Below are 24650 nucleotides of genomic sequence, written 5' to 3'. Positions count from 1 at the left end.
TTTTTAACATATCTCACAAAAATGTAACTGCTTAAAATGCTACAATGTAATTGGTAGCAAAACTGTGAATGTGTTATTCCATTTTTCCAAAATGTGTTTGGAAATCTGAAATGAATGCATGCCTTTGTGTGTGTCATCACTGCCAATGATGCTGAATTTCTAATAAATTTCTGAAGCATCTTTAAAAATAACTAGATCATAATGTTCTCTGTATACTAACAGGCAGAAATGGATTTATCCATGGTGAGACTATTTATACTTCAGAAGGGTATTTGCAGTGCGACTTACAGCATCTGAATGTCGAGCTTTTGGCTCATTAGCATGGTTTCTGGGGCTGTTTAGAGAATTCATCAATCCGTTTACCTGCAGACAGCTCCTGTTCCCGGCACCAGCTCGCACTTGCCGCCGTTGAGGCAGAGCTGGGGCTGCAGCTCGCACAGGCTGCGGCAGGGCAGCCCGTCCCGGCTGGCGTAGCCAGGCCTGCACAGGCAGTCGGCCTCCCTGGTCCACTCGTTCAGCACGCACTCGGAAAACTTGTCACAGGCCAGGAACTTGCAGGGGTCTGCCTGGTCAGCTGTAAAGGAGGGGTGAATCAGTAACTGAAGCGTTACCCCAAAGGGCCTTGGCAGGGCTTGTGGCAGCCAGAGAAAACAGCTCGTGTTCACTGGCCTGCCACTTGGGTGGGCTGAGAGGAGGATGCTGTCCAGCATGGAAGGACAGACAGCCTCTTCCTGTACAGGACACGGCCACGTCATGGTGACGTCTGCACTGATTTACCCCATCTCTGTTATGCACTGAGTTTATTTTCATCTCACTGACAAGGATTTTCACATTTGGATGATTTTACCCTGTTTTTGCTGTGAGTGCTATCATCATACTCATGGATCCTGTGCTACAGCCTTATGAAATAATTTCAACTCTGATTATGTGTTCTTAAACACATAATTTAGGGCACAACAGAGGAATGGAATTAGATTATTGAATATTGCACAATCCTAAAACCTGCAATGTAGAAATACTGCCATATTCCAAAGAATATGCTTACAGGCTTTGTAGTGTGGGGTTTTTGCGTGGGTGGGGGTTTTTATTGTTTGTTTTTTTGGGTTTTTTTTGTGTTATGGTATAATAGCATTGGAAAGGCCTGTTTGGTTTTTTGTTTTGTTTTTTACATATTAGTAAGAGATGCCTCTGTGAGATTAAGGGAAAAGGACCCTGCTGATGTTCATGGGAAGGCCCAAATCAGAGACAGCTTTTACACAACTTTGGTTCTCCTTTCCCATTCTCTGCCAATCCAACTTGTACTGATGGGGTGATGAGGAGGAGGGCTGCATCCACCTGTCCTGTCTGATGGAGTCTGTGTCCTGGGTACCATGGGGCAAAAACCTTAGAAGGCAAAAAGGTGAGAAGCAGATCAGGGGATAAAAAATCCTGTTCTTGCCATCAAACAGCCCTGGTAAGATATATGAACACATAAAGGAAAACAAATAAAAATAAAAAAAAAATGAAGAAAAGAAAAAGAGAGCAGAGAAGGAAAAGAGAGCAGAGAAGGACACAAGAGCAGATATACAGGTATGAGCTGGGCTCTGTGGCCCTTTATAATGATGTAGTTTGAAGGGAAGGTTTGTACTGGACATTGCAGCTTGTAACTGGGATGAGAGTTATCTTCTGCAGCCATTCATGCTTTATACACCAGATGCTCAGTAACACTAATTTAAATGGAAAATAAAGGTTGCATTTGTTATAGGAATACTGGAAATCTCAGACAAACACTGGGATATTCTTCAATGGTAGAAATGAATCCATCAGAGTTGATCACTTATAATCAATCCCTCGATAATTTTATGGCTAATTCCTGTTTTTAATTTTTGACTAGTGGTTTAGTGTGCACCATTTCCCTTTGCTATATGCAGTGTGCATGTTGGCTTGATACGTCCTGTGCTCCTGGACGGGAGTGTGAGCACAGGTAAACAACAACAACAACAAGTAGAGCTTGGCCCAAGCATTTGGCTGGGCTGAGTTCTTGTGATAATATTTCATCTTCCTTAACACATACATGCATACTTTGTTATATTTTCTGTTTCCATAGAAAATAATTATTAATGATTTTTAAAAAATCAATTATAAAAATTAATTATTAATTCTTAATGAAATAGTTCATGCAGGTATTTTGAAAAGTCCTTCTTTATGGTATTATTTAGGACCAGTGCAGTCAGCCCTTTACAGCTGCTGACTCTTGATGTGGATTTTGGACTCTCAGTTCCCATCCATGTTTTGCTTTGGTAGATCACTACCACTAGATGGCTCTCAGTTTCACAATAAAGAGGAATTTGCTTATATTACCTTAACTTGATAGACAGGTTGGATTTAATTTTTTGGGGTTTTTTTCTGAAATTAAAACGCACCTGCTTTGCCACACCTGTACTGGAATACACTGGCTTTGTGAACACAATTTCTTCTATTTTGACTCTATAAGCTACTTTATAAGCTATATATACTACTATATATTACCTAATAAACTTATAAGCCTCGATAAAACAGCTCTCTCCACAAATTCTCTGTAATGAATTCTCTGTTTTCTTGAATTAATGTTGAAATACCACATCAGTAAAGCATATCAGATGAAGATGAAAGATTTAAAATTTTTTATGAATTTGCATTTTAGGATCTTTCTCATTTTAATTTTTATTTAAAGAAAATTCATTACTAAACCAGGGAACATATGGCAGTCCAAAGTTTACTCTTTATAATTAACTAATTTGATATTTTATTAATCAAACATCAGTTTATTATGGTTTATTTGGAGGGTAGAATACTGTGATTTTGTTAGCTTTCTTTACCACAAGCTACCTATGCTTTTAGTGGCCACAAAGACATATGTAAAAAGAAAACTGGTTAGAAACTGAATTTTAAATGGATTTTTGTTCCAGAATAGTCATAGATCTGTACATAAAAAACCAGCTTAACCAAAATTGCTTGAGGCATCTCCATACTTTTGCTATTGTTCTTCTCCATGACAATGAAATTAAATTCAACCCTGAAATAATTGCCAGAGCCTGAAAATAGATTTAGGCTTCAATTTTATAAAATAGTGTAGTTTTTGAAAACACTAAGTTTTTGACGTAAGAATAGTGTCCAGATGTGTAGTTACTGGCTTTCCACTGTTTAGCAAGGACTACAAACTTATTTGAAAGATATAAATCCAGAGGGATTCTAGAATTACAAATCTATGGAGTACTACATAAAGTCATGCCCAATTAGTGAGTATCTGTAGAATCCAATTATTCCTACACATTGTCTCCTTTTGTTTTGAATGCTGTATCTCTTTAGAAAAAGATCAAATAATGCTCTAAACCATGGTTTGCTTACAACATTGCAATAATCACCAGAAATTATGTTTCCATACTCCAATGCAAGACCTGCACACTGCACATGAGCATTTCTTATACCTGTCTCCACCCAGCACTTATTCCAGAGATCACTCTGTCTCTGAGCAGCAGCTGGTGAACAAGCACAGCCCAACAGCTCCACCCAGCTTTTCATTACAGTAAGAAAATACATCTGCAGAGAACTTGCAACATCTTTTTTCATCTTATTACCCCCTATCACTGGAAGGATATTGCTAATGTGGTTGTTTCCAACACAGTCATACTTCTGAAACTGTAACAGTCTGAAAAACGATTGTCTGCTTAGTTTTGATTTAGCATATACATTAGTAATGCAATCTTACCTGGCTCAATATCCAGGGAATAGCTGTCAATCTCCAAATTGAGGTGCTGAGCTGCAGCATCACAGAAATCTTCCAAAACACAGTGTACTGCTTCTGTGATATTGTATGGCACTGTCTTGGCAAATTTCATTTTGCTGTTCACAATCACACTTCCATTCCTGAAGTTGAGAATTTCCAGGTGCTTAAAACCTGTAAGGTTGGACTGAAGGTATGGAAGTAACTGCAAAACAGAAATTTGCCTTTATTTTAACTTGCTGTCAGTGTCTACCTGCTATTAATTTCTCTTATAGTCAATTTTCATTATCAAGTACACACATCACAGATTTATTTCCCTGAGTTTAATACAATTGTTAAGCTCCATGAACAAATTAACTTTTCTGTTTAGCAGTATCTTCTTCTGGATTTCTGCTCTTTTCTCAATAATGTATTGAGATGGATGGGCAGCAATTTCCCCTGTAATGAAATGCATAGCAGCTGGGAGGTTTATTCATCTGGAAGAGAAAAAAATTACCTCACTTTTTGCCAACTTTAATTATTTTCAAACATTCAATCCAGGCAGGTTAGGGCATAGTATAATAGGCATGTTATAGCTGAGCTGACCTGTGCCCTATTGTACCAACAGAGAAAATCCATATCTAATCACAGTCTATGCTATGATATATTTTTAAAAGCCTATTTTTAAATGCAGCAAGCAGACACAAGTCTCAGATATAATCAGCACTGCTATAGTGTTGATGTGGATCTAAGAAAAAGCCAAATAAATTACATGCTAGGCATATATCTGGGTTCTCTTGATCAAGTAAAATCTTTCATCACTGACTTCATAAACCCTGTCTTCAGACTCTAAGAGCATCCCAGGCTTATGGATCCTTTAAAATACAGCTTATCAGACTGAACTCTAGTAGGGTTTAGTATTGTTAAAATACTGTTCACTTCAGTGTATTCCTTTAAACTGCACCCAGCTACCACAAATGCTGTTCAGGTCAATTTTCACCCACCAATTGCATGAACTGTTGTTCCAGTGCTTTGTATTCTGTCGAGCTCCTGTTGAAGAGGTCGTCAGAGAAGTGCATGTTGGTCACCCTCAGGCTGAAGAAAACCACGAGCTCTTTGCCCTTGGCGGCAGTGGTCATGGAGCTGGTGGTGACATACTTGAGCACGGGTGCAGGGGTGGTTTCTGCAGGCTCCGTGGTCAGCACTGGGATGGAGCCACTGCCCTCGTCCAGCCCCGCCGTGCTCACGGCGCCGATCTGATCCAGCTCAGCCGCGATGTCCTGCACGCCCATCCCGGTGCCATCCACAGGAATCCCCTCAGAGGCTGGCACTGAGGGACCTGGTAACTCAAGGGACTGCTCAATGATCTCAGAGGGGCTGTAGGACGGGCTGGTGGCTGCGGGCAGCGGTGCTCTTGGTGGCAGCACATCGGTGATGACAGCTCCAGGCTGCACGGTAGAGACACCACTTGGAGCAGTAAAGAAAGGCAACCCTTCATAAGTGCTGGCTGTAACAAAAATGTCATCCCCTGATGATTCTGGTTCTTCCATGATCTTAACTGCTGCAGGAAAACATGATAAAACTGAATTAGCTATGCTGAAAAGCAAGCACAAAAAGCATCAAGCATGGTAAAAAGAAATGTGTACGGTATTTCCACTGAACATTTTTAACAATAAGTTTAACCTTATGTAAATATGAAAATGTTAACGCCATCACCAAGAAGGTCTACTGAAACAAAATACCTCATACACATGTTTGAGTCATGGGATTTCTGCAGGTTCTATGTCTAATATTTATGCTTGGCAAGTCTTTCCTGAACCTCTACAGCACATTCTTGTTCTGAAGGTACATAATCACACTGTCAGTTTATATTGTCTGAAAGGGGAGATTGGAGCTTTGAGCTCTCTGCTTGGAACGCTTGTATGCCAGAGTCATTCTGCTTCGCTCTGTGAAAAGCTAAAGCTATTATTTGCCAGTAATCATAAAATGTGATTACAAAAACAATACAGCCCCTCCAGAAGCAAACTGTGTCAATTTACCCAAAAGACAACAGCAGCAATGAAAAAATATTCAAACCTTAAGAAGCCATCTACTGCACCTGAAGCAGAACTTTTATGATATTCCCATGGGGGCTTGGCATGGATCTAGGATATGTGCTAACTGTAGCTGAAATCCAAATCTAAAGTGTCAGGAATGTGACTCTTTGAATTTGGCTTGAGGCTACCTGGCCACAATGACTTCACAATAAATGATGTCCTCTACCAAGCCACCTGCCCAAACTGGTGCCTTTGTCCTTTTCCAGGGCTATACCATTCTTCATGTGGAACTTTTAGCAGCCCCCTTCAGGCAAAAACACTTATTGGCAGAATGGAAAGAAATTTTTCTCCCTTCCTTTCCCTACATCCTAATATTCTCCCAGTGGCCAATGAGAACATGAAAGGAGAGCAAAGTTTTGCATTTGGAATATCCTTGCCTGAATGAGGTGGCAATTGTCCTGCCACCCCATTTCAATGAAAGACTCAGATGCTCTTCTCTTGCCATGTCCTCATGTTTCTTGTATGATTAAGGATACGGACAGATTAGAAAAGCAAAGCCTAGTGATGTTCTCTGTTTACAAAGCTCTTGCTATTACTTGTTATGCTTCTAAGGAGTGAGAGTCACTTATCAGTTAAGAGAACTCAGAACAGCTTTGCTGGCATTAGTGCCCGAGGCATTAAGGCAGGATGATCTACTGATGGGATGAGCCTGCAGCCCCACAGACATCTCTCTCAGCACGAGAGCACACACTCCAGCACACACCATTGTGATGGCATTTGTTAGGCAGATTATATTTTAGAAAGATAACTACAGGAGAAAGTTGTACTGAAGTGGCTTTGAAACTGCAGCAAATTTGAAGCAGAAATGCACAACTATCTATATATTGCATGCCTGGCACATAGCTATGTGTATATATATCTACATATGGTCTATACATAGACTATAAAGGTCTTCTGGCATCCTCTTATTACAAGCAAAGTAACTTAAAAGGCCTTGAGGGCATACCAAGATGATCTCTGAGCATCAATCACCTGTTTTTATAAGCTGCCAGTTCTTAGCAATCACTGTGTCTCCATCTGAAAGCAGTGACCCAACAGTTTGTATTGGTTCCTGTTAGTAAATGGGCTCACATCAAGGGCTGCTGGGCACCCACTGTGGCACAGCACCATCCCAAACCCAGGAATCACTGACCTGTTCTTTGTCTAACAGGTGTCATGTTATTGCTGCCAGACTTGCCTACACCAGTGACATGTTGAAATCAGCACTGCAATGATTTACAGCTCGTTTTACCAAGATTTTCATCTGTCTACATAAGGCTTCAATAAAATTCAGTCCTAAGAAGTTAGGAACTATGGATCAAACAGAGAAGACCTAGCCATTTCATAGAATCAAAGAATGGTTTGGTTTGGAAAGGAACCTAAACATTATCTAGTCCAACCCCCCTGCCATGGGGACCTTCACCTTCTACTACACCAGCTTGCTCAAGGCTACATCCCACCTGGTCTTGAACTTCGGGATTGGGCATTCACAACTTGGCTGGGTAACCTGTTCCAGTGCTCACCACCCTCACAGTAAAGAACATCTTCCTAATATCTAACCTAAATCTACACTCTTTCTGTTTAAAGCCATTCTCCCATGTCTTGTATCTACATGACTTTGTAAAAGATCCCCATCCAACTTTCTTGTACACCTCCTTTAGGTACTGTAATGCAAAGAAAGGCTCTCCCCAGAGCTTTCTCTTGTCCAGGCTCAACAAGCCCAGCTCTCTCAGCCTGTCTCCATAGGAGAGGGGCTCCTGCCCTCTGACCATCTTCCTAGCCCTCCTCTGGACTCCGTGGTCTTTTTTGTGTTGGAGGGGCCAGAGCTGAACAGAGTACTCCAGGTGGGTTGTGACAAGAGTGGAGTTCAGAACTGAATTACCTCCCTTGACCTGCTAGTCAGTGAAATGAAAAACAAACCCTTTGCATTTAAAATGTTGGGTTTATATATTACATCAATATAAATTGATTTTCAGACTAGATGTAAAGAAAACACTTTTTTATTATGAGATTGGTGAATATGCAGCCCAGAGAGGTGGTGGATGCTGCATCCCTGGAAATATTGAAGGTCAGACTGAATGGGACTCTGAGCTACCTAATCTAGCTGAAGATGCTCCTGTTTATTGTAAAGGGGTTGAACTAGATGGGCTTTAAAGATCCCTCCCAATCAAACTTATTCTATGAATATGTGAATCCATATGCACATAAAAATATGTGTAAAATTTTTCAACAGAACACAAAATACACTTACATTATTCATCACAAAGGAATTATTTGTAAAAACTTCACCAATTTGCTTTCTAGAAGAGATTTTCACATCAGAAGACAATTATGTTATGAAACCTCTACAAGTACAAATTCAGAAGATTTAGACACAGTCTCAGCAGATTTCATTTCAGCAAAAAGTTTAGTTTATAGAACTATCACTCAGGTGTAGGGAATCCACAGAGGGCACAAAATAAGTCAATGAAATCAAATATATTCCCAGAGTAACCACATTGAAGGTTAAAAAATACAATGCAATTAAAAGCTGATGTCTGCAATAAAAACTGCAACTCAAATTTCAGCCACCTCTTACCCTCTCACAAAGTTGTTTGTTGAACTCCCCAGATGGTTTTTTTTTTTTGTACTGTATAGCCAAGGCAGGACAGTATTGTACTGAGAGTGTTGTAACAAAAATTAGACACCCATTGGCAAAGACATGAAAACACTAAATTAAGAGGCATTTTCCTGTGCCCATGCTATATTAAATCTTTGTAAAAGGAGTTGTCCATGTAGGCATTTATTCCCTGCTGAGGGAATGAAATACGCAGATTTGACTTGTCAGAAAAAAAATCAACTGCCATTTCAACAACTTCATTTTAGGTATCTGATTAATTGGTCCTCATATTTTTTTAAATGAGGGAAACCCTTCTAATTGACCATGAATAAGGAGTAATTGTTAGGGAAAGGTCAAATTGTCATGAGACATTTTCCTAGAGGGTTTGCATTAATGAGCAGGCCCAGAATGTTATACTTTAAGGGGTCCTGGCATTTGCTTTCATTCATGAGCATAATAAGCACTGACATATTTCCCAAGTCCACTGGTGGGTATTCTGTACATGCTCTGTATATGAAAGTTACAGTGCTACAATGTCTATGTATATATTTGCATACTTGCTGGCTGAAAGAAATAACCAAAGAAGGGAAAATGTGCTGTTAAGAGATTGGTTCATAATACAGGGTAAGAATCACCTTGTGTGCAGCTCTGCTGATGCCAATACCAGATGGATACAGAAGGTAGATGCATTCTAGAAATTTACATATTTTGTTGGTGCCTGAAATGTCACTAAATCCCTGGACACAGGACTGCTGTGTATAGACAAAGTGCTGAATTTATGTTCGAGGCCTTTAATTTTAACTAAGACACAAGTAATATGAGGATTAAGAGAATTAAGAGAAGAGGATCGTTAACCTAATGCATCACAAGTGTCTCCCAACACATGATTACTGATTACATTCATCTTTCTAACTGCAAAGCCAAGACAAAAGAGCCACAGTGATCTAAGACTGTCATTCTGTCTGTCTGTTTGGACCATCCAGAAACGAGGTTCAGTGTCCATTGAATCCATAAAACTCTTTCTTCACTGACTACAGAGAAGCTAAGTTCTCTGGGAATGCACACCATCTCTCCTCCATCCTCCAGTCCTAAAACCTCTTTTCTCTATTAACCTTTTTCCTTAGCATCCACACTGGAGCTCTTGACTAGTCTAACTTTTCATAGGGCAGCGTGAGAGCACAGCTCTAACTCTGCTACTCACTCCACTACTGTGGTGTTCTGTGTAACTTCTAGAAGCCTTCATCTTATTTTGAAAATTTCCATACCTTGCAGCTGTGCTTCATTATCAATGTTCTCAGCCTCAAAGATAAATGTCATTCTCACATGATGTCACAAGAAGAGTATTTTCTATCTTAATAAAATACTGCTTAGTAATGATAATCTTGTCTCATTATTCTCAGGACTATTTACTTCTATCTGACATTGAAAACTTAGAGTATGACAAAATTTGTGAAATCAAGACCTGAACATTTAAACCATTACAGAATTCAGGGCACTGAGCAACCAAAGCTCACTAATCTTGTCTATATGTTCATTATGAATGAAGGATGATTCTTTAGCTATCTCCACATGGGTATCAAGGCCAACCTTCTGTTCAGCACCAGACAACCCTGTCTTACTGACTTTCCTGCTTAGCTAAGTAATTTGTGAAGGCCACAGACTGTGTGTTTGACTGGGGATGTGTTATGACATTGCCCTCATCTCATTGGGATCTTTACCATGAATTCTTTTTGGGAGGTCAGTAGCATTATTTACTTCTGCAATGACTGAAGAAACAAAATGCAAAGAACTTTTCACTTGTTTCAACGCACAAAGATGAAGAGAAAACCATTAAGAAAAAAGCCAAGCCATGACTGCTTTTATTGCTCTGCAATTTTCCCCTCACAGTGGCCCAGCCTGCCTGAGAGCAGCAGAATGATGCAGCTCACTAAAGCCTGACTGTCCATAAGCATTTCACTGCTGCAAGCCAGCCAGTCTTTTTCAACTTGCACAGAATTTTCAGTACAGGTGAAGAATTCTCTTCACGTAATGCCTGTCAGTATTTTGATTGATGCAACTGTCCTTGGGAAATGGAGGCTCCCCTAGACTTTATGGAAGTCTGTTGCAGAAAGGAGTCACATCTGCCTTGAACAATTTCATATTTGGTCTCTGTACCAGTACAAGCCCTCTGAAATATCAGTTTCTTGTGGTATTAAAATTCATTCTTTCTTTGATTGTAATTTTCACATGCATTGGCCATAGCATGGCCGAAAATAGTAATTCAGCTTGCTGTTTTATAAATATGTTTATATAAATAATTTGCGGTTTTATAAAGGACTTCTGTCACTTCAATTAAAAGTTTTCTGAAGAAGACTCTTTCTGTAAAGCTTTGAAACAATGAAATCAATACATTTAATATTTTTTAAAAAAAATGTTTGAATTCAAGTTAATAATTTAAGTACAACAGGTGGAGATAGAACAGATAACTATTAACTGAGCAATCTTACTTTTTAGACCTGTATCAAATTCATATGCTGAGAAACTTGATGTTGAACCTTAGCTAGTGTCTTTGGCATTTTCATTTTTCAGCAGTTTTAGAGGATTAAGCATTTCAGAAACACAGATATAATTTAAACAATACAGGAATAGCTGCTGTTTAAAGCATACCCCAAATTCTGAGTACAATATATTTTAGAGAAAGTTGAGGTGCATTATCAGATACCTTGTATGGACAGTAGGTCAGTGGTAGGTTATTTCCATAATGTGACAAGTCACTTTCACCATTTTCAGAACCTTTTACCTCTTCTGCTACTGAGATTGCTCGATAAAATTACATACTAGTGCTCAAGCACTCTGAAAGTCAGTTTTCTGAGTAAAGTCCTTGCTAAAAATTATGCAACCAAGAATAAAATACTCTTGTGAAGTAAGGGGATTTGTAAGTACATTTACATAAAAATATGTTAAAAATGCCAGGGATACCATGGCTGTTTTGTATTGTAAGATATTTTGTATTGAAGTTCTGCATAATTTTCTACCATAGATATATCATATGAAAATATATATTAAACAAGAAAGATACCATGCTAATCTTGGAAGCAAACCCCAGCAGCAGTGAATTTGCAAAGAGAAAAGCACTTTTACAAAGAAAAGAATCAAAACCAAATAAGAAAACTCTTGATTAAACAATAGCTTCAGGAGGATTTAACATCTCTTATTCCCATTGTTAAATGCTCTCAATCAAATTTGAAAAATTCCTCTCATGAATTTAAAATAATGAAATCTATGTGAAAACAGCCTGGGCCTTTACAAACACTTAGAAAAATAAAGAGACATTCATCTAAATGTTGCAAACACTGCTGTATGACACTAAAAGTTTTAGAGAACCCCAAATGGAGAACCTGGAATACTCTTTTTGATTTATTTTATATTGGAATGTTTGAAAACAAAATCTGACAAGTAACAATGCTTATCCTTCAGAACTTAAAGTGATTTCCAAATTCCTGCCCATTTTCTCTATTTTTCTCAACTGTGCAACAGACAAAATTCAGAGCAAATTTTTGTAGAGGATGGGACCATCAGACAGTTTTGTGGTAACAAAGTTTATTAGTTTACAAAATGGCAAAAACAAAAAAACAAAATACAAGTTACATGATACAAATTCAACTAATGTGTTGACCAAGGACCTGAAATGGAAACGAAAAACATGAAATTAGAACGTTAAAACCAGTGATTCTCTTATAATTTCATAATCAAATGAGCACTTTAAGACTTGCCAAGAAAAATGAAAGCACTGAACTTTTTTCCCCCTTGTACTATGTAGTCACTTGTGTGAGAAAATGGTTCATGCAACTAAAGTTATAGAATGAGGAGGGTTTTGGTCTTCTAAATTGTGCCTTGAATGTATGTAGTCTGATTTTTCTCAGTGTTTTGAAATGGAAAATGTGACTCTGTGAGAGAGATAGAAGGAGATATTTAAGAGGGAAGATCCTTCTGGCTTTCTGTTTCATTGTAGGAATGCATTTCAGTCTTACTGATACGGAAAAGGACTTTGGGTCAGATGCCTTAGTGCAGACTTGGCTTGTTAAACGCACCCATCGTGCTTGGATTGTGGCCTGAGCAGCCAGAGCAGCCAGGGCACTCCTGTCAGGGGGCAGGCAGGATGCTCAATGATAAACCCACAGTGCAGGAAAATTGTCCTTACAGCCATGGGCCCCAGGCTTGTGTGCAATCCCCCAAGAGACCCTCATGTAACAGTGGGGTGCAGAAGTCTTATGCCATGAGCTGGCTTTTCAAAAAACAACACTTAAATTAATATTTGGGATTGTTCTCACATAAAATGACTGGATTAAGGTACATGAGTTTCATTTAACTTTTCCAATTGTTGTTGAGTAGCAGTGACAATACAAAGATTAAACATTGTTACTCAAACTGCTCATAGAACTTACAGGTACATTGGGAAGCTAGAAATAGGAAAAAAATAGCTAGTGAGCTGTCCATAAAATACTCTCTTCACTCCCCATGAAAGAACTAGTAAGCATTACTAACACTAACCTTCTTGCCATAGTTTTTAAAGGAATTGTTAATAAAAGGGCAGAACCTCCTTTTAACAAGCAGGGGAAAAAAAAAAAAATCATTATCTTTGGTAACTGCAGCTGATGCTGACTCTATTCTCTTCTACCCTGCCACGTATCACCATTAAAATCATCTGCCTTGATGCTTTCAGGCATGCATTCTCCTCAAGCCACACTACTATTACTACTACTACTACTACTACTACTACTACTACTACTATTTATTATTATTATTATGATTATGATTATGATTATGATTATTATTATTATTATTATTATTATTATTGTTATTATTATTCAAGGTTTTCAGTATCATGTTGCATATTGTGAAGTTCTTCAAGATTTATTCAGCATAATTTTGATTTTTATTGTTTCCCTTTGAAGCGTCAGTGTCTGATTCTGACATGGTGAAGAAGACACAGGGATAGATAGGTGTAGATATAGGTGGTTTAGAATAGGGATGAGAATGGAACTTTGAGTTTATTTTAATTATTTAATACAAGTTTAACCAGGGCTTCAGCAACTGCTATAGGCTAAATATACATTTAGGAGAAAGGACTGAAATGTGCTGAAATATTTTCCCAACTTGATTTCTTTCCACCTCTAGAAAGATAAATTAAAAATATGGCAATTGTTATTGGGTAGATGGACCTTAGGAACTGAAATCCTCAGCTATGAAGATGCCATTCATGAATAATACTTTTTGTTTTTACAGTCAACCCCAGCAGACTTTTCTGTGCCAGCAATTCCCTGCTCCAACTCTGCTTGAAAGCCCATTATTCCAAACTGCATGGCAATAAAGATGGTTATTAAGGAATGTTTGACTCTCTATAAACTTTTGACTATAAAACTCTGTTGTTGGCACCACTATTCTACAAATATTGTATACTACAATAATTTAATTTTAAAACGTCTATCAACTAGGGAAGAATGAAAGAGAAGGCCAAACATGTAAATTCAGTAAAATGAAGAAGAAATAAAATATTTTGCATCCAGGCTTGGTTTAATCATGTTCTTACTGATGCATGTAATGATCCTACTGTTCTACAGAATGAAAGTGAAATTTCTGTGTCCTTCTAATTTACACCTGGATGTCATTGCTTGAAATTGAGTTTAGTTTTTTCCTCTACAGAACTTCATAGAAAGTTTAATTGAGAAAGAAATGTTAAGGACTTATGGGAGAAAAATTGCATGTTATCTTCAACTTAAAGTCAGAAGTTACTTTCATTTGCAACTAAAACAAAAATGTCTATGACACCCCTGACAGCAGTTTAAGTTGTAAATTTAATGCGATTATTGCAAATATGCCTCCATTTAAGATTTTTATGTATTTTTGTTTGCTAGTTTTAAACACTGTAGTGTTTTTCAAACTGACTAACTAGCAGCTTAAATTGATATTAGCATCTGTGCTATCGATGTAAGGCATCTTAAGATGGCTGAGAAGATCAAAGCTAGAAGGCCAAGCCCTGTCTGTAGACAGGGATACAAAATTCCATTGAGATATGGAGCAGATGATGGAGCAGAGGTTATTCAGAGCACTCAAGTTACAACTTGTTTATAACAGTCCAATGCAGGTGGCATGAGTTTTTTTCTAACAAGGAACAGACTAAAAAAATTTCCAGTCTGAGGTCAAGTGGACTCTCCTATGCTGGAGCATATTGAATTCTCCAAAGAGAGGAGATTAATAATTTAGAAAGTCAAAGTTTTAGTACCATTTGATCATAACACAATTTTTTTAAACCCAGCATTTCTAGCAAGGCCAAGGATTTTTAATAAGTGAGGGAAATGCATTATTTAGGGCATGTTAGTCTCAGCAGAGACACTTTGCCTAATATTTGTTCCAACTGGAATACATGACATGTAAACTTCATTAGTTTCATTCATTTATGACATGACAAATGTTAACCTTACACTCCCAGCACAGAAGTCTGTGTTATTTGTTTTAGAATATCCTTCTTACTATAATGCTGCAAAGACCAGGGGTTTTAAATTAATTTTATTCAGGACAATAATGTATTTAAAATACACATTTAAAATTATTTGTGATACTGGCCCTTCAAATTCTGAACTTATTTCTGCCTTTTATATTCGCCTTTATTAGACAATTAGAATTATTGCAGTCATGTCTAAAATCTGTGAACTGCCTCAAGTTTTTAGCCCTTTAGTTCTAAAGAAAATTAATTTTCTGGAACAAAGTGGAATTAAACCACATGCAGCAACACATATATACCCCTCCTGGAGTGAGAGCTCCTTCATGCACTGTAACAAAGAGGAAGAATTGTGGGTGGTTTATAGGCTTGACTACAAAGTGTGACTGAACAAGTGTGGAGCACTGAGGTCTATCTTCCTGCTCTTTTCATAGGTGCACAATTGGATGTTACATTTTTTCATTATTATACATTATTATACATTTTTTCATTATACGAGAAGATTTGCATCTGGATAAGCAAATTTTCTTAGCAGCAATATAAATTGTTTTCACTACTTCACACAGTCATTTTAATGAGTCATTGGAATTACCAACTGAGTTTAAAGAAAGTTATCACTTGTTTTGGTTCATTTGTGTTGTGTATTTGGGGGGTCATGAATAAGAAATAATATTTGAAGGAAGACAAGCTTAGCCTTAAAGTAAAACAGAAGTGACTGGATAGCTTAATAATTTAAACAAGTCATGTGTTAAATTGGAAAAATAGATAGTGCTCACTTTCTCTCAAACTGTTTTGCTTGGATTAGTCATTTCATTTCAGCATTTCTAAGTATATTTTGAAGACGTGATGTAGATTTTGTTCTATTCCAATTGCTCCTGCTGTTCCCAGCACAGAGACAGCTGGGCAGATTGCTGTCATTAAATTCTGACCAGATGCTAATAACTTACTTTAATATGTTTAGGATTCCTCAGGAATACTCTGTGTAGGCAGTTCTAATTGATCAAAATATTTCCTTCAATCCAGCATATCCTAATACGAGCCTGCTGGAACTCTTCTATTCCCCCTTATCTTCAATTTATAGACAACTTTCAGACTAGTGAATATTGTATAAGGTGCTTGAGAAAATGACATTGCTAGACTTACCTGTTCACTTCTCCAAACGTCAGGCAACCTTCACAAAAAACACTCTTTGCAAATCTGAAGCAGCAAGAGACAAGAAGAAGGGCACACAGAGAAGCTGATGGGGAAAAATGTCAAGAAAAATCCTGTCAGTTTATGATCCAAGAACATATAAAGAAAACATAAAAATATTTAAGGGAACAGAAGAGTTCTTACCTGCTCTATCCATTGATGTGAAAAAACTGATGAGCGTTCCTGGCACAATGAATGGGTGAATTCCAATCCTGGGAACATCCAGAGAGATTCTTGCAAGAAACAATGGGGTTTTCTTTTCTGTGACAATGCTGGTTATGCCAAACAGAAAACTGTGCTAAGCAAAGACACTGCTAAGGCAGCTGAGGTTGAAACAGAGACGGAAAAAATCCACAAATGCACAAAGCCCTGAGATTTTTTCCTAAAAATTACTTGGAAATAAGACTGAGTGAAGAGTGTGCCACCTAATTAAGTGTTGGGCAGCAGGATAATATTAATGGGGACAACTCACAGCAGGTTTGTGTGAACATGAGATTAATTATGGCAATAATTAATGAGGCTTTTATCAGTTACACATACAGAGATGTGACCATCATGAAACCATAAGAAACCTTATCAGTGGTTTCTTGTCACAGAAAAAAACCCTGCAATAAACCCTGCAGAGTTTTTGTCTCTCAGAGTCCTTCTTGAAAGCCTGAGGATCATACAGGCTCCTTAAACAGATGCAGTACATCTGAGTAGCTGAAGGATTTTACTGCAGCTTTGTTTGTTTTGCAATAACTTCTCCAGAAATAATGCTGCTTCCATGATGGCCAGGATTTTGGGATGAACATTTACCTGGACAGTACGCCTGCTCCTGGCTCATCCCTCCCCCGGCTGCCACACCTGGCAATTCCCATTCTTCCATGGCTTCAAAGGACACCTCTCATGGACTCTTCATCCCTCACCTCTTTCTGCTCACCTTTCTCTAGGTGTTGTATGCAGAACTTTGCCTGTATTTATGTCTGTGAGGCTGAGGCTGGTTATCTTTTTAAAAACTGTGAAAGAAATTTTTAAATTACTTGCTTGGTGATCTTGGGCAGGCCCAGGTAAAGTAGTTGGTGTAGGATGTAGACATTCAATATTCAGGAGTCTGTAGTGATGTCCAGCTCCCAGGGCACACATGTGACAGTGCAATAAAGCCCACCTCTGAAACAGAGCTAATACCTAAAAAAACCTCAGACTATGTTATTTTTGGTAGCCAGTTTTTCCTTTCATGGTAAAGAAGAGTGAATTTAGATTTCTAAACACATGATGAAGAAATGTGTTCCATCTTCTGGAGAGTAGGGTGGGGAAAAGGTTGAAAACTAATACAGTAGAATGTCAGACAACTCTTTAGACCCTAATCCTCTGCCCAAACTTATACACACTGTCTGAGTAGTTCCTGCCATTTCACACCAAAAACAGTTTAAAGACTTTTTTTCCCTTCAATATTACTAAGAAAAACAGCTATGAAATGCAGCCAGGAACAAAGTGTGAAATATTTTGTACAAGGTACGTTCTGCTGCCATATTAAAATTAATAGTACTAACACTGGTGACTTTAATAAAACCTGAATTTCCAGATTGAATTCCATCAGTTCCCATGAAATGCACAATATATCAGGAAATAAAAGGCTACAGGAAATACCATACACACAGGACTGCCAGAATTGAAAAAGGCTTTAAAAAGGGAAGAAAGTTTTAAAGAGTAAAGAGTGTACATTTTAAAAACTCAATAAATAGGTTTTCAACAGCTCTCCTGACTGTTAGGCATGCAGTATGCTTTGTGTAGTATAAGCTTTTAAGAAAATATAATAGCTGCAGCTTTGAGCCATTGCTAACATGGCATTCCTACTTTTTAGACAGGGAACAATTATTTTTTTCTCCTGCTACTCAGCTGCAGAAATAATGATGGAATTCTTATAGTCTGGTGCTTGTTTCAGACATTACTTTTATTCAACAAGGTGAAACAAGATAGGATGCCTTATTTTGGGGTAGGCTTTTTTTTTTTACAGCTCTAGATTTTGTTCTATTTTGCACTTTGACAGGTTCTAACCTAAATATGCAGCAAATAATTTCTTAAGGAGTCAGTGCAAGTGAGTTAAAGATCCTCAGCTTCTTCCCTTCAGTAATTTGGAGCTCATAGGCAAGAGATGTTTAACAAATTGGGAAATAGATATGTGACTTTATGCAGTTTTTATGACATCAAGTCCCTAACACAATGAGTGAACAGAATGAAAAATGCATGACTTTCCTTTCCCTGCAAATGTAGCACTTTTCCACACTTATAATGAATGCTATTTGAAGGTATGCTGTGCTTTTATCAGTAGCACTACAAGACTTCTCAGCATGCATTTGAAAATAGTTGCATGTAATACTTTTCATCACAAACATTATTTCAGGAACATTTGACAGCTGATTCTTGTAAGAAGTGATTTTTCTAAACTTTAAGTCACTCTGCTAATCATAAAGTATTTGTTTTTCTCTCATTTCCAAAATCTGTTTATAAAGGAAACATTATAGAATGGGAAGTTTATATTCAGTGCATTAGCTACCATGCAACAACATGACCATGAAATGTGCTGTGCTCCTCCCAGTCAGGAGCTGAGGGTTGTGTGCTCCCAAGTGGGGTTGTGTGCTCCCAGGTGGCACCTGTTACATCCTCTACTCTCTAAAACACTGATGTAGTGATTTGCTTGATCCAGAAAAACACAAATGGGCATTAATCTAGAAAAACACGAATGGATGTTAATCTAGAATTTCCTTTTTTATTTTGCCCTGACATGTTTTTTAGCTCTGCCTTTTTGAAATTTTACCATAATACTCTGTACTAAGTGTTCCTTATGTTTGGCATTGGTAGGGTTTTACAGGCTGTGTGATGAATGGACATTCCCCACTCCCACACCTCTGCCAGGCAGGCCCGTTGTGAAGGACTGTGAAGGATGTTATCACCATGCAATCCCTGTCCAGCTCTCCAATCAGCTCTGCCTGGCCTGTTTGCCTCACAGGATGTGGGCAGGCAGCAGGGATGAAGGTCCCTCCCTGCTGGCTTTGGGCATGCTGGATAAGGAGGAACATCTTCAAAGGAGGAGAACTGTTCCCTCTTCTGACTTCAAGAGACTTCGGAGTACAGAAGGGACACGAAAGGCCAAGGCCTGGGCAAGGAGGGAGCTGGTTGAGCTGGGACACAGCAGAACCTCCTGTGGGAACAGGGAACTTTCCTGCAGCAGGGAGCAAACTTACAGGCTTTGAGCGTGATGTTCTTAGACATCCAGAAACACCAAGTGTCGAGTGTTGTTGTGCGAGTTAATGCATGTTGTTGGAATTTTGCCTTTTGTTTGTTTTCCTCTGCAGATTTTTTATTATTGCTTAGAGACTATGTGGGGACATCAAAGAATTCTGCTGACTCCCATGATGTGCTTACCTGCCTCTGCTTTCCTTTTGAGAGAGTCAGTCAAAAATCTGAGACAAAGCACATATGAATATTCATCCAAGAACTAATTCCTCCCTTGTGCCTGTAGTGACCTCTTGCATCTTACACAGGAAGCACAGGCTTTGAAGTGTAAATAAAATTTAAGTTTACTGACCTAACACTGAGATGATAAGGCCAGGCCAGGGAGCAGGATTGGAGAGGGAGCAGACAAGAGCTGGGACAGATGGAGGGCAGCTCCTCCTAATCATGGCTATTCCTGCTTTGCCAGTGGAGGCTCCTGCCCTGCACAATTCAGCTACCTGCACACCACAGTGGCTCTTATGGCTTTGTAGCTGCTGGTGGAGGTGATGGAAGCAGTAACCTTACAGATATTTCGCTGTTCTGAGGGAGAGCCTAAATTGCCTGTGCCCTAAAGCTGACCCCACTAGCTTTGTCTGAACTTTCTTTAGTTTGCAGGGTCAGCTGTGGGAAATGTGTCTATCATGTACTTTCATTTGAAAGGCTGCATTATCCAGACTTTTCTTTTTATATATATTTTGTATTTTTCCTCATGTAGATGGGTGCTTCCATGACTACTGCATAGATAAAACGGAATAAACAAACAGAGAAAACAGAAATTAAAAAAAAAATTCACATTAATCAGACCTGTAGATATGGAAGCTTTTCTGAGCCATGGTACTCTTTGTTGAAATAAATTATGTCATGTTACTCTTGCAGCTATCATCCACAACTGGCAGTAGAGCCCAAAGTAATTTACTTTCCATGTTCTAAGTACCAATTTTTTAAATGTTAATCTAGAACTTCCCTTTTTTTTTTCCTGACATGTTTTTTTGCGCTGCCTGTTTGAAATTTTACCATAATACTCTGTACTAAGTGTTCCTTATCCTTTGGCATCTGTTGGGTTTTACAACCTTGAACTGAGGTGCATTAGGATTTTGCAGAAAAGACCATCAGAAATGTACATTTTTCACCTTTGGTTGTGAAGGAGAATTTCCTGTCCCAATGGAAAGGAATGCTTACTGCTCTGACAAGTGACTGCATGTGTCACAACAGCTGCACCTCTCCTACTCTCTCTTACACAAAAATCCCTTACCTTGTCCAGACAGGCTGTCTTGGTCGACTTCCCTGGGAGGAGGTTGTGCTGTGTCAGTCAGTTGTCTGTCCCCAGCGTCCCTGCCCGGCTCGGTGGCAGGCAGGGGATGGGCAGTGGTGACACTGCCCGTGGTGGCCGCCTCCCCTGGAGGCTCAGAGCCACCCGTGAGCGAGTCCTGGCCAGCAGAGTCATCCTCTGGGGGAGGCAAAAAGGAATCCTCTGGTTTTGGAGGGCTGCTGGTGCTACCCAGAGCGCTGAAAGGCACTGTGAAACTTGGGTGGTCGGTAGCAAGAACTTGGGTGTATGGGTATCTGTCCTGGAATGGTTCTCTGGACGGTTTGGTAGGAAAATCAGGTTCAGATGTAATAAAATTATTAAATTCTTCAGGGATGCTGATTTCTTCACTTATAGCAGGGCTTTCAGTTGGAAATTCATCAACAAATACATCTCCTCTTTGATCCACTGTTGCTGGACTGGGATAACCTAGTGGGAGTTCCTCCTAAAAAAGTTTTTAAAAAGCATCTTTCATTATTATGTTGAGCTTCATTGCTAAAAAGGCAATAATCTTTAGCCACATGAGCTAGCAAATAGCTAAGTCAACATGGGATTGTATTATGGGTTGGGTTGGAAGGGGCCTTAGAGCTCATCTAGTCACAAAACCCCTGCCATGGTGACATCGTCCACTAGGCCACGTTGCTCAATGGCACATCCAACCTGGAATTCTGCCAGGAATGGGGCATCCTCAACCTCCCCAGGCACCCTGTACCAGTGTCCCACCATCCTCACAGTAAAGAACATCTACTGCATATCTAACTGAAATTTCCCATCTTTCAGTTCATTTTCCTTGTCCTGTTCCTACAGATCCTGACAGGATCTGTCTGACAGATCCCTCTCCATATTCCCTGCAGGCCCCTTCAGATACAGGAAGGCTGCTATGAAGTCGTAGGATGTGTAAAATGTTTGGCATGTACATATGATCCTAATCACAGTTCCTGTAATTTCAAAAGTGGTGGAAGAAAGATGATTTTAACTAGCCCTGTAAACTGCTGTCCTTCTGTCATTAAGATGTACTACTGAACTGATGAGACACTGTTTATGTTGTAATTAAATCTGGAAAAGGTAATCAGGTAGTAATATTCACCTGTAAGTGCTTGAAACAGTGTCTCTGTTGCAGTAAAACAACACAACATTCATCCTTACAGAATGTACAAAAAGCACATATGTTATTCCAGCATAAGAAACTTTTTGTGTGTTTATCTACCTCTTAAACACTGTTTAATTTCTTTTCCCATGGAGAAATAAATAAACATGAAAAGTGTTATTAACCTACCAAATCAGGGCCTGCCAGAGGAATAGTGACCACACCTTGGATATCATTGTCTAATTCACTAGGTGGTATAACAGTTTCTGCAAAGAAAATCAAAAACATTAGAAAGAGAGAGAGACAGCACAGAATACTTCAGCACCAACAACATTGAAAACTGATCAAAACACATAAACTCAATTGAGAAAAAAGTACTAAAATGTTCTCCATCAAAAAATTGCTTTTAAAAATCCATCTACAGACAAAAAAATCAGTTCCCATTCAAAAAGGAAATTATAAAGAAAATCAAATTTTATATACACCTTTTTTTGTTTGCTTTATTTAGCATAAATGGGATAGGTCTGCAGACAGCTGAACCATAGAGGAATGCTTAAAATCATCTGAAGTGTGAACCCCTCAGTTCAATCTGCATGGACTACAATGACTCATTATATTGTGCTCATTAAGCCTCAAGCCATTCCAGTTTTACCCTGAGTCCACACTGTTGCAATGTTGGTGTTTCGGCTTTTGTGCTCAAGTTGCTCCTTTCACCTCTCAGAGAAGATCTTAAAAGTACCTGCATGCAAACTGTTTGTTTGGTTATTAGAATTAACTACTGGGAGAAAGTTGATTAAAATATTTATTATTGAAGTGTTCTATATAATTTTTTTCTTGGGACTTTTCCTCTACAAAAAAATATGACACTTTATTCTTACAGAAAGTATTAGTTTAACTGAATAACTTTTTTTTTGGTAGGAAAATGCTGCTGTTTGCAAATGAAACACTGTAGCTAAAATTTGGTCTGGGTTTTGAGGTTGTTTCAGTAAATATTCATATGAAAAATTATTTCAGATTATTTTCCCCCCTTTTTAACACATCTCTCAAAAAGTAGTTTGCTAGCTTTGCAAAAATGGTTGATGAATTAGAAAGGGATATTTATTAGCTGGATTACTGAATAACAGACCTTCAGCTTCTGCTGGAGGTTTTCACACCCAGTTTGTCTTCTACGCTCCCTCTGTGTTTCAGTGTGTGAGTGAAACACAACTTTACTGATTTTATTTTGGGATCAAATGCTGTTTAAGGTGCCAATGTCTCTGATGTTGCTGAGAGGTTAGATGGCTCGCTTACAATAAAGATAGAGCTTTCAGAAAGTTAGAGGCAGATCTAACTTTTTTCTTTTTAAAGAAAGAAGAGTGTCCATACTGGAAGTTAAAATGATACAGTGAATAATCATGATATTTATTTTATTTTTCTCCTCTTCATGATCTTAGTGTGCAAAAAACCAAAAAAACAAGAAAAAAAAACTTCTAATACGGTTGCAAGTTAGGCAGTATAAAGACACATTTTGCTATAAAGCTTAACTTATTTCAACACCAAGGAGAATGGACTATGTCAGATGAAAATCATCTGTTAGAGAAGCAAAGGACACCTTACTGAAATGGCATCAGTTTGGGAAGGCAAGATGCAGGTTTATGCCTGGCACCTGCCACCTCCTTTACTGACCATCAGTAAACTGAAGTGTTCCAAGGTCCACTGGCAGGGACTGGTCTTCATGGAGTGCAGTGGCAACCAGCTGCTGAAGGTCTGTTACTGTCAGTTTGGTTGCTGATATTTCCCTCTCTTCAACTGGAGAAATTGGAATTTTTTCACTTTCAACCTTATTAGATCCAATAGTGGAGATGTCATCTGCTGTGCCTTTGGTTTCTGAGCCATCTCTCTCAAAGTTCACCACGTATCTTGCTACTGTGCTGCTGGATCTGCAAGGGGGAAAGGTGAGAATGCCCAGAGCAGCAAAATCAGTCACTGGCTGAGAAATGATTTTCCACACCAACAAATCTGCAGCCATAACATATTCTGTTAGAGTAATGCAAATTTACTTCTTTCTAATGAGACTGTCATCTTCAAATTACTTTTTCTTCACCTAACTCCTTTTTTTTCCCATGCATAACTTTTAATAAAATTCCCACATTGAAGATAATTGCAAAAATCTTCTAACATAATCTGATTTAATCTGACTACTCAGAAATCTGTAGAACTGGTAATATAGTCTGAAGTCCTTGACTACTGATTCAAACAGCTATGAAGGCATGCTGCGGTTATTAGAACCCATAATCACACATTAATTATTCAGGAACCTATGAAAAGGGATTAGATAGTTCATAAAACTGCAGATAAGCAAAAATCTTATCACAAGAGACTTTTTTTGCTCTTTTTCAAAGAACAGCCAGCTAATGTGGCAAGCAAATCACTTTTTCACAGTGGGAGTTAGCTTTTCCCAGTGCAAATGGGTGAGTATGGCTTCTCCCTAGACATTTATGTTTAACAGAAGTCTCAAATATTCACCATTTTTAATACATCATTTTTTATACATGTTAAATTCACCTAATTAAATGAAAAATAGTGAGTACATTGTAAACATTTCTATTCCACTATGTTACTTTTTTTTTACTATGTCAAATAACATTAAAGAGAAGAATTTCACTTTTATCTAGTGTGTGCAAGATATTTGCATTTATATGACATTGCAAGAATTCAGGAAACACATTAGAAAATTCTTCCTTTTAAAGCATGAGCAAAAGAGAAATTCTGGGAAACTGCTAGACAAATTATTCCCCAGTAGCACTTTTAAGCAGCAACAACAATAGACTCTGTAGATGTTTGTATTACCAATGAAAAACTTCCTGCATTTTATCAAGCTAGTAACTGGTCTCTTTGCTATTCTATTTGCCTTGATAATGGAGATAAAAAATCAAATTCTACATACTTATTGGAAATA

The 24650-nt window shown here is 38.4% G+C and overlaps 1 protein-coding gene across 1 annotated transcript in view; it reads right to left on the bottom strand.

Annotated features, from left to right (window-relative positions):
* Positions 1–24650, bottom strand: part of IMPG1 (interphotoreceptor matrix proteoglycan 1) — a 51226-nt gene that overhangs the window by 2279 nt on the left and 24297 nt on the right. The window contains exons 10-15 of the mRNA XM_058802666.1: positions 23378–23631; positions 21902–21978; positions 20572–21070; positions 4726–5282; positions 3728–3947; positions 364–574 (exon numbers count right to left, since the gene is read on the bottom strand). Of these exons, the coding sequence (XP_058658649.1) occupies positions 364–574; positions 3728–3947; positions 4726–5282; positions 20572–21070; positions 21902–21978; positions 23378–23631 (1818 nt within the window). The remainder of the gene's footprint in view (positions 1–363; positions 575–3727; positions 3948–4725; positions 5283–20571; positions 21071–21901; positions 21979–23377; positions 23632–24650) is intronic.

This window comes from Ammospiza caudacuta, chromosome 3, assembly GCF_027887145.1.
Source record: "Ammospiza caudacuta isolate bAmmCau1 chromosome 3, bAmmCau1.pri, whole genome shotgun sequence".
Lineage (NCBI taxonomy): Eukaryota > Metazoa > Chordata > Aves > Passeriformes > Passerellidae > Ammospiza > Ammospiza caudacuta.
The sequence above is the reverse complement of the archived record's forward strand: the minus strand, read 5'-3'. Positions and strand labels throughout refer to the sequence as shown.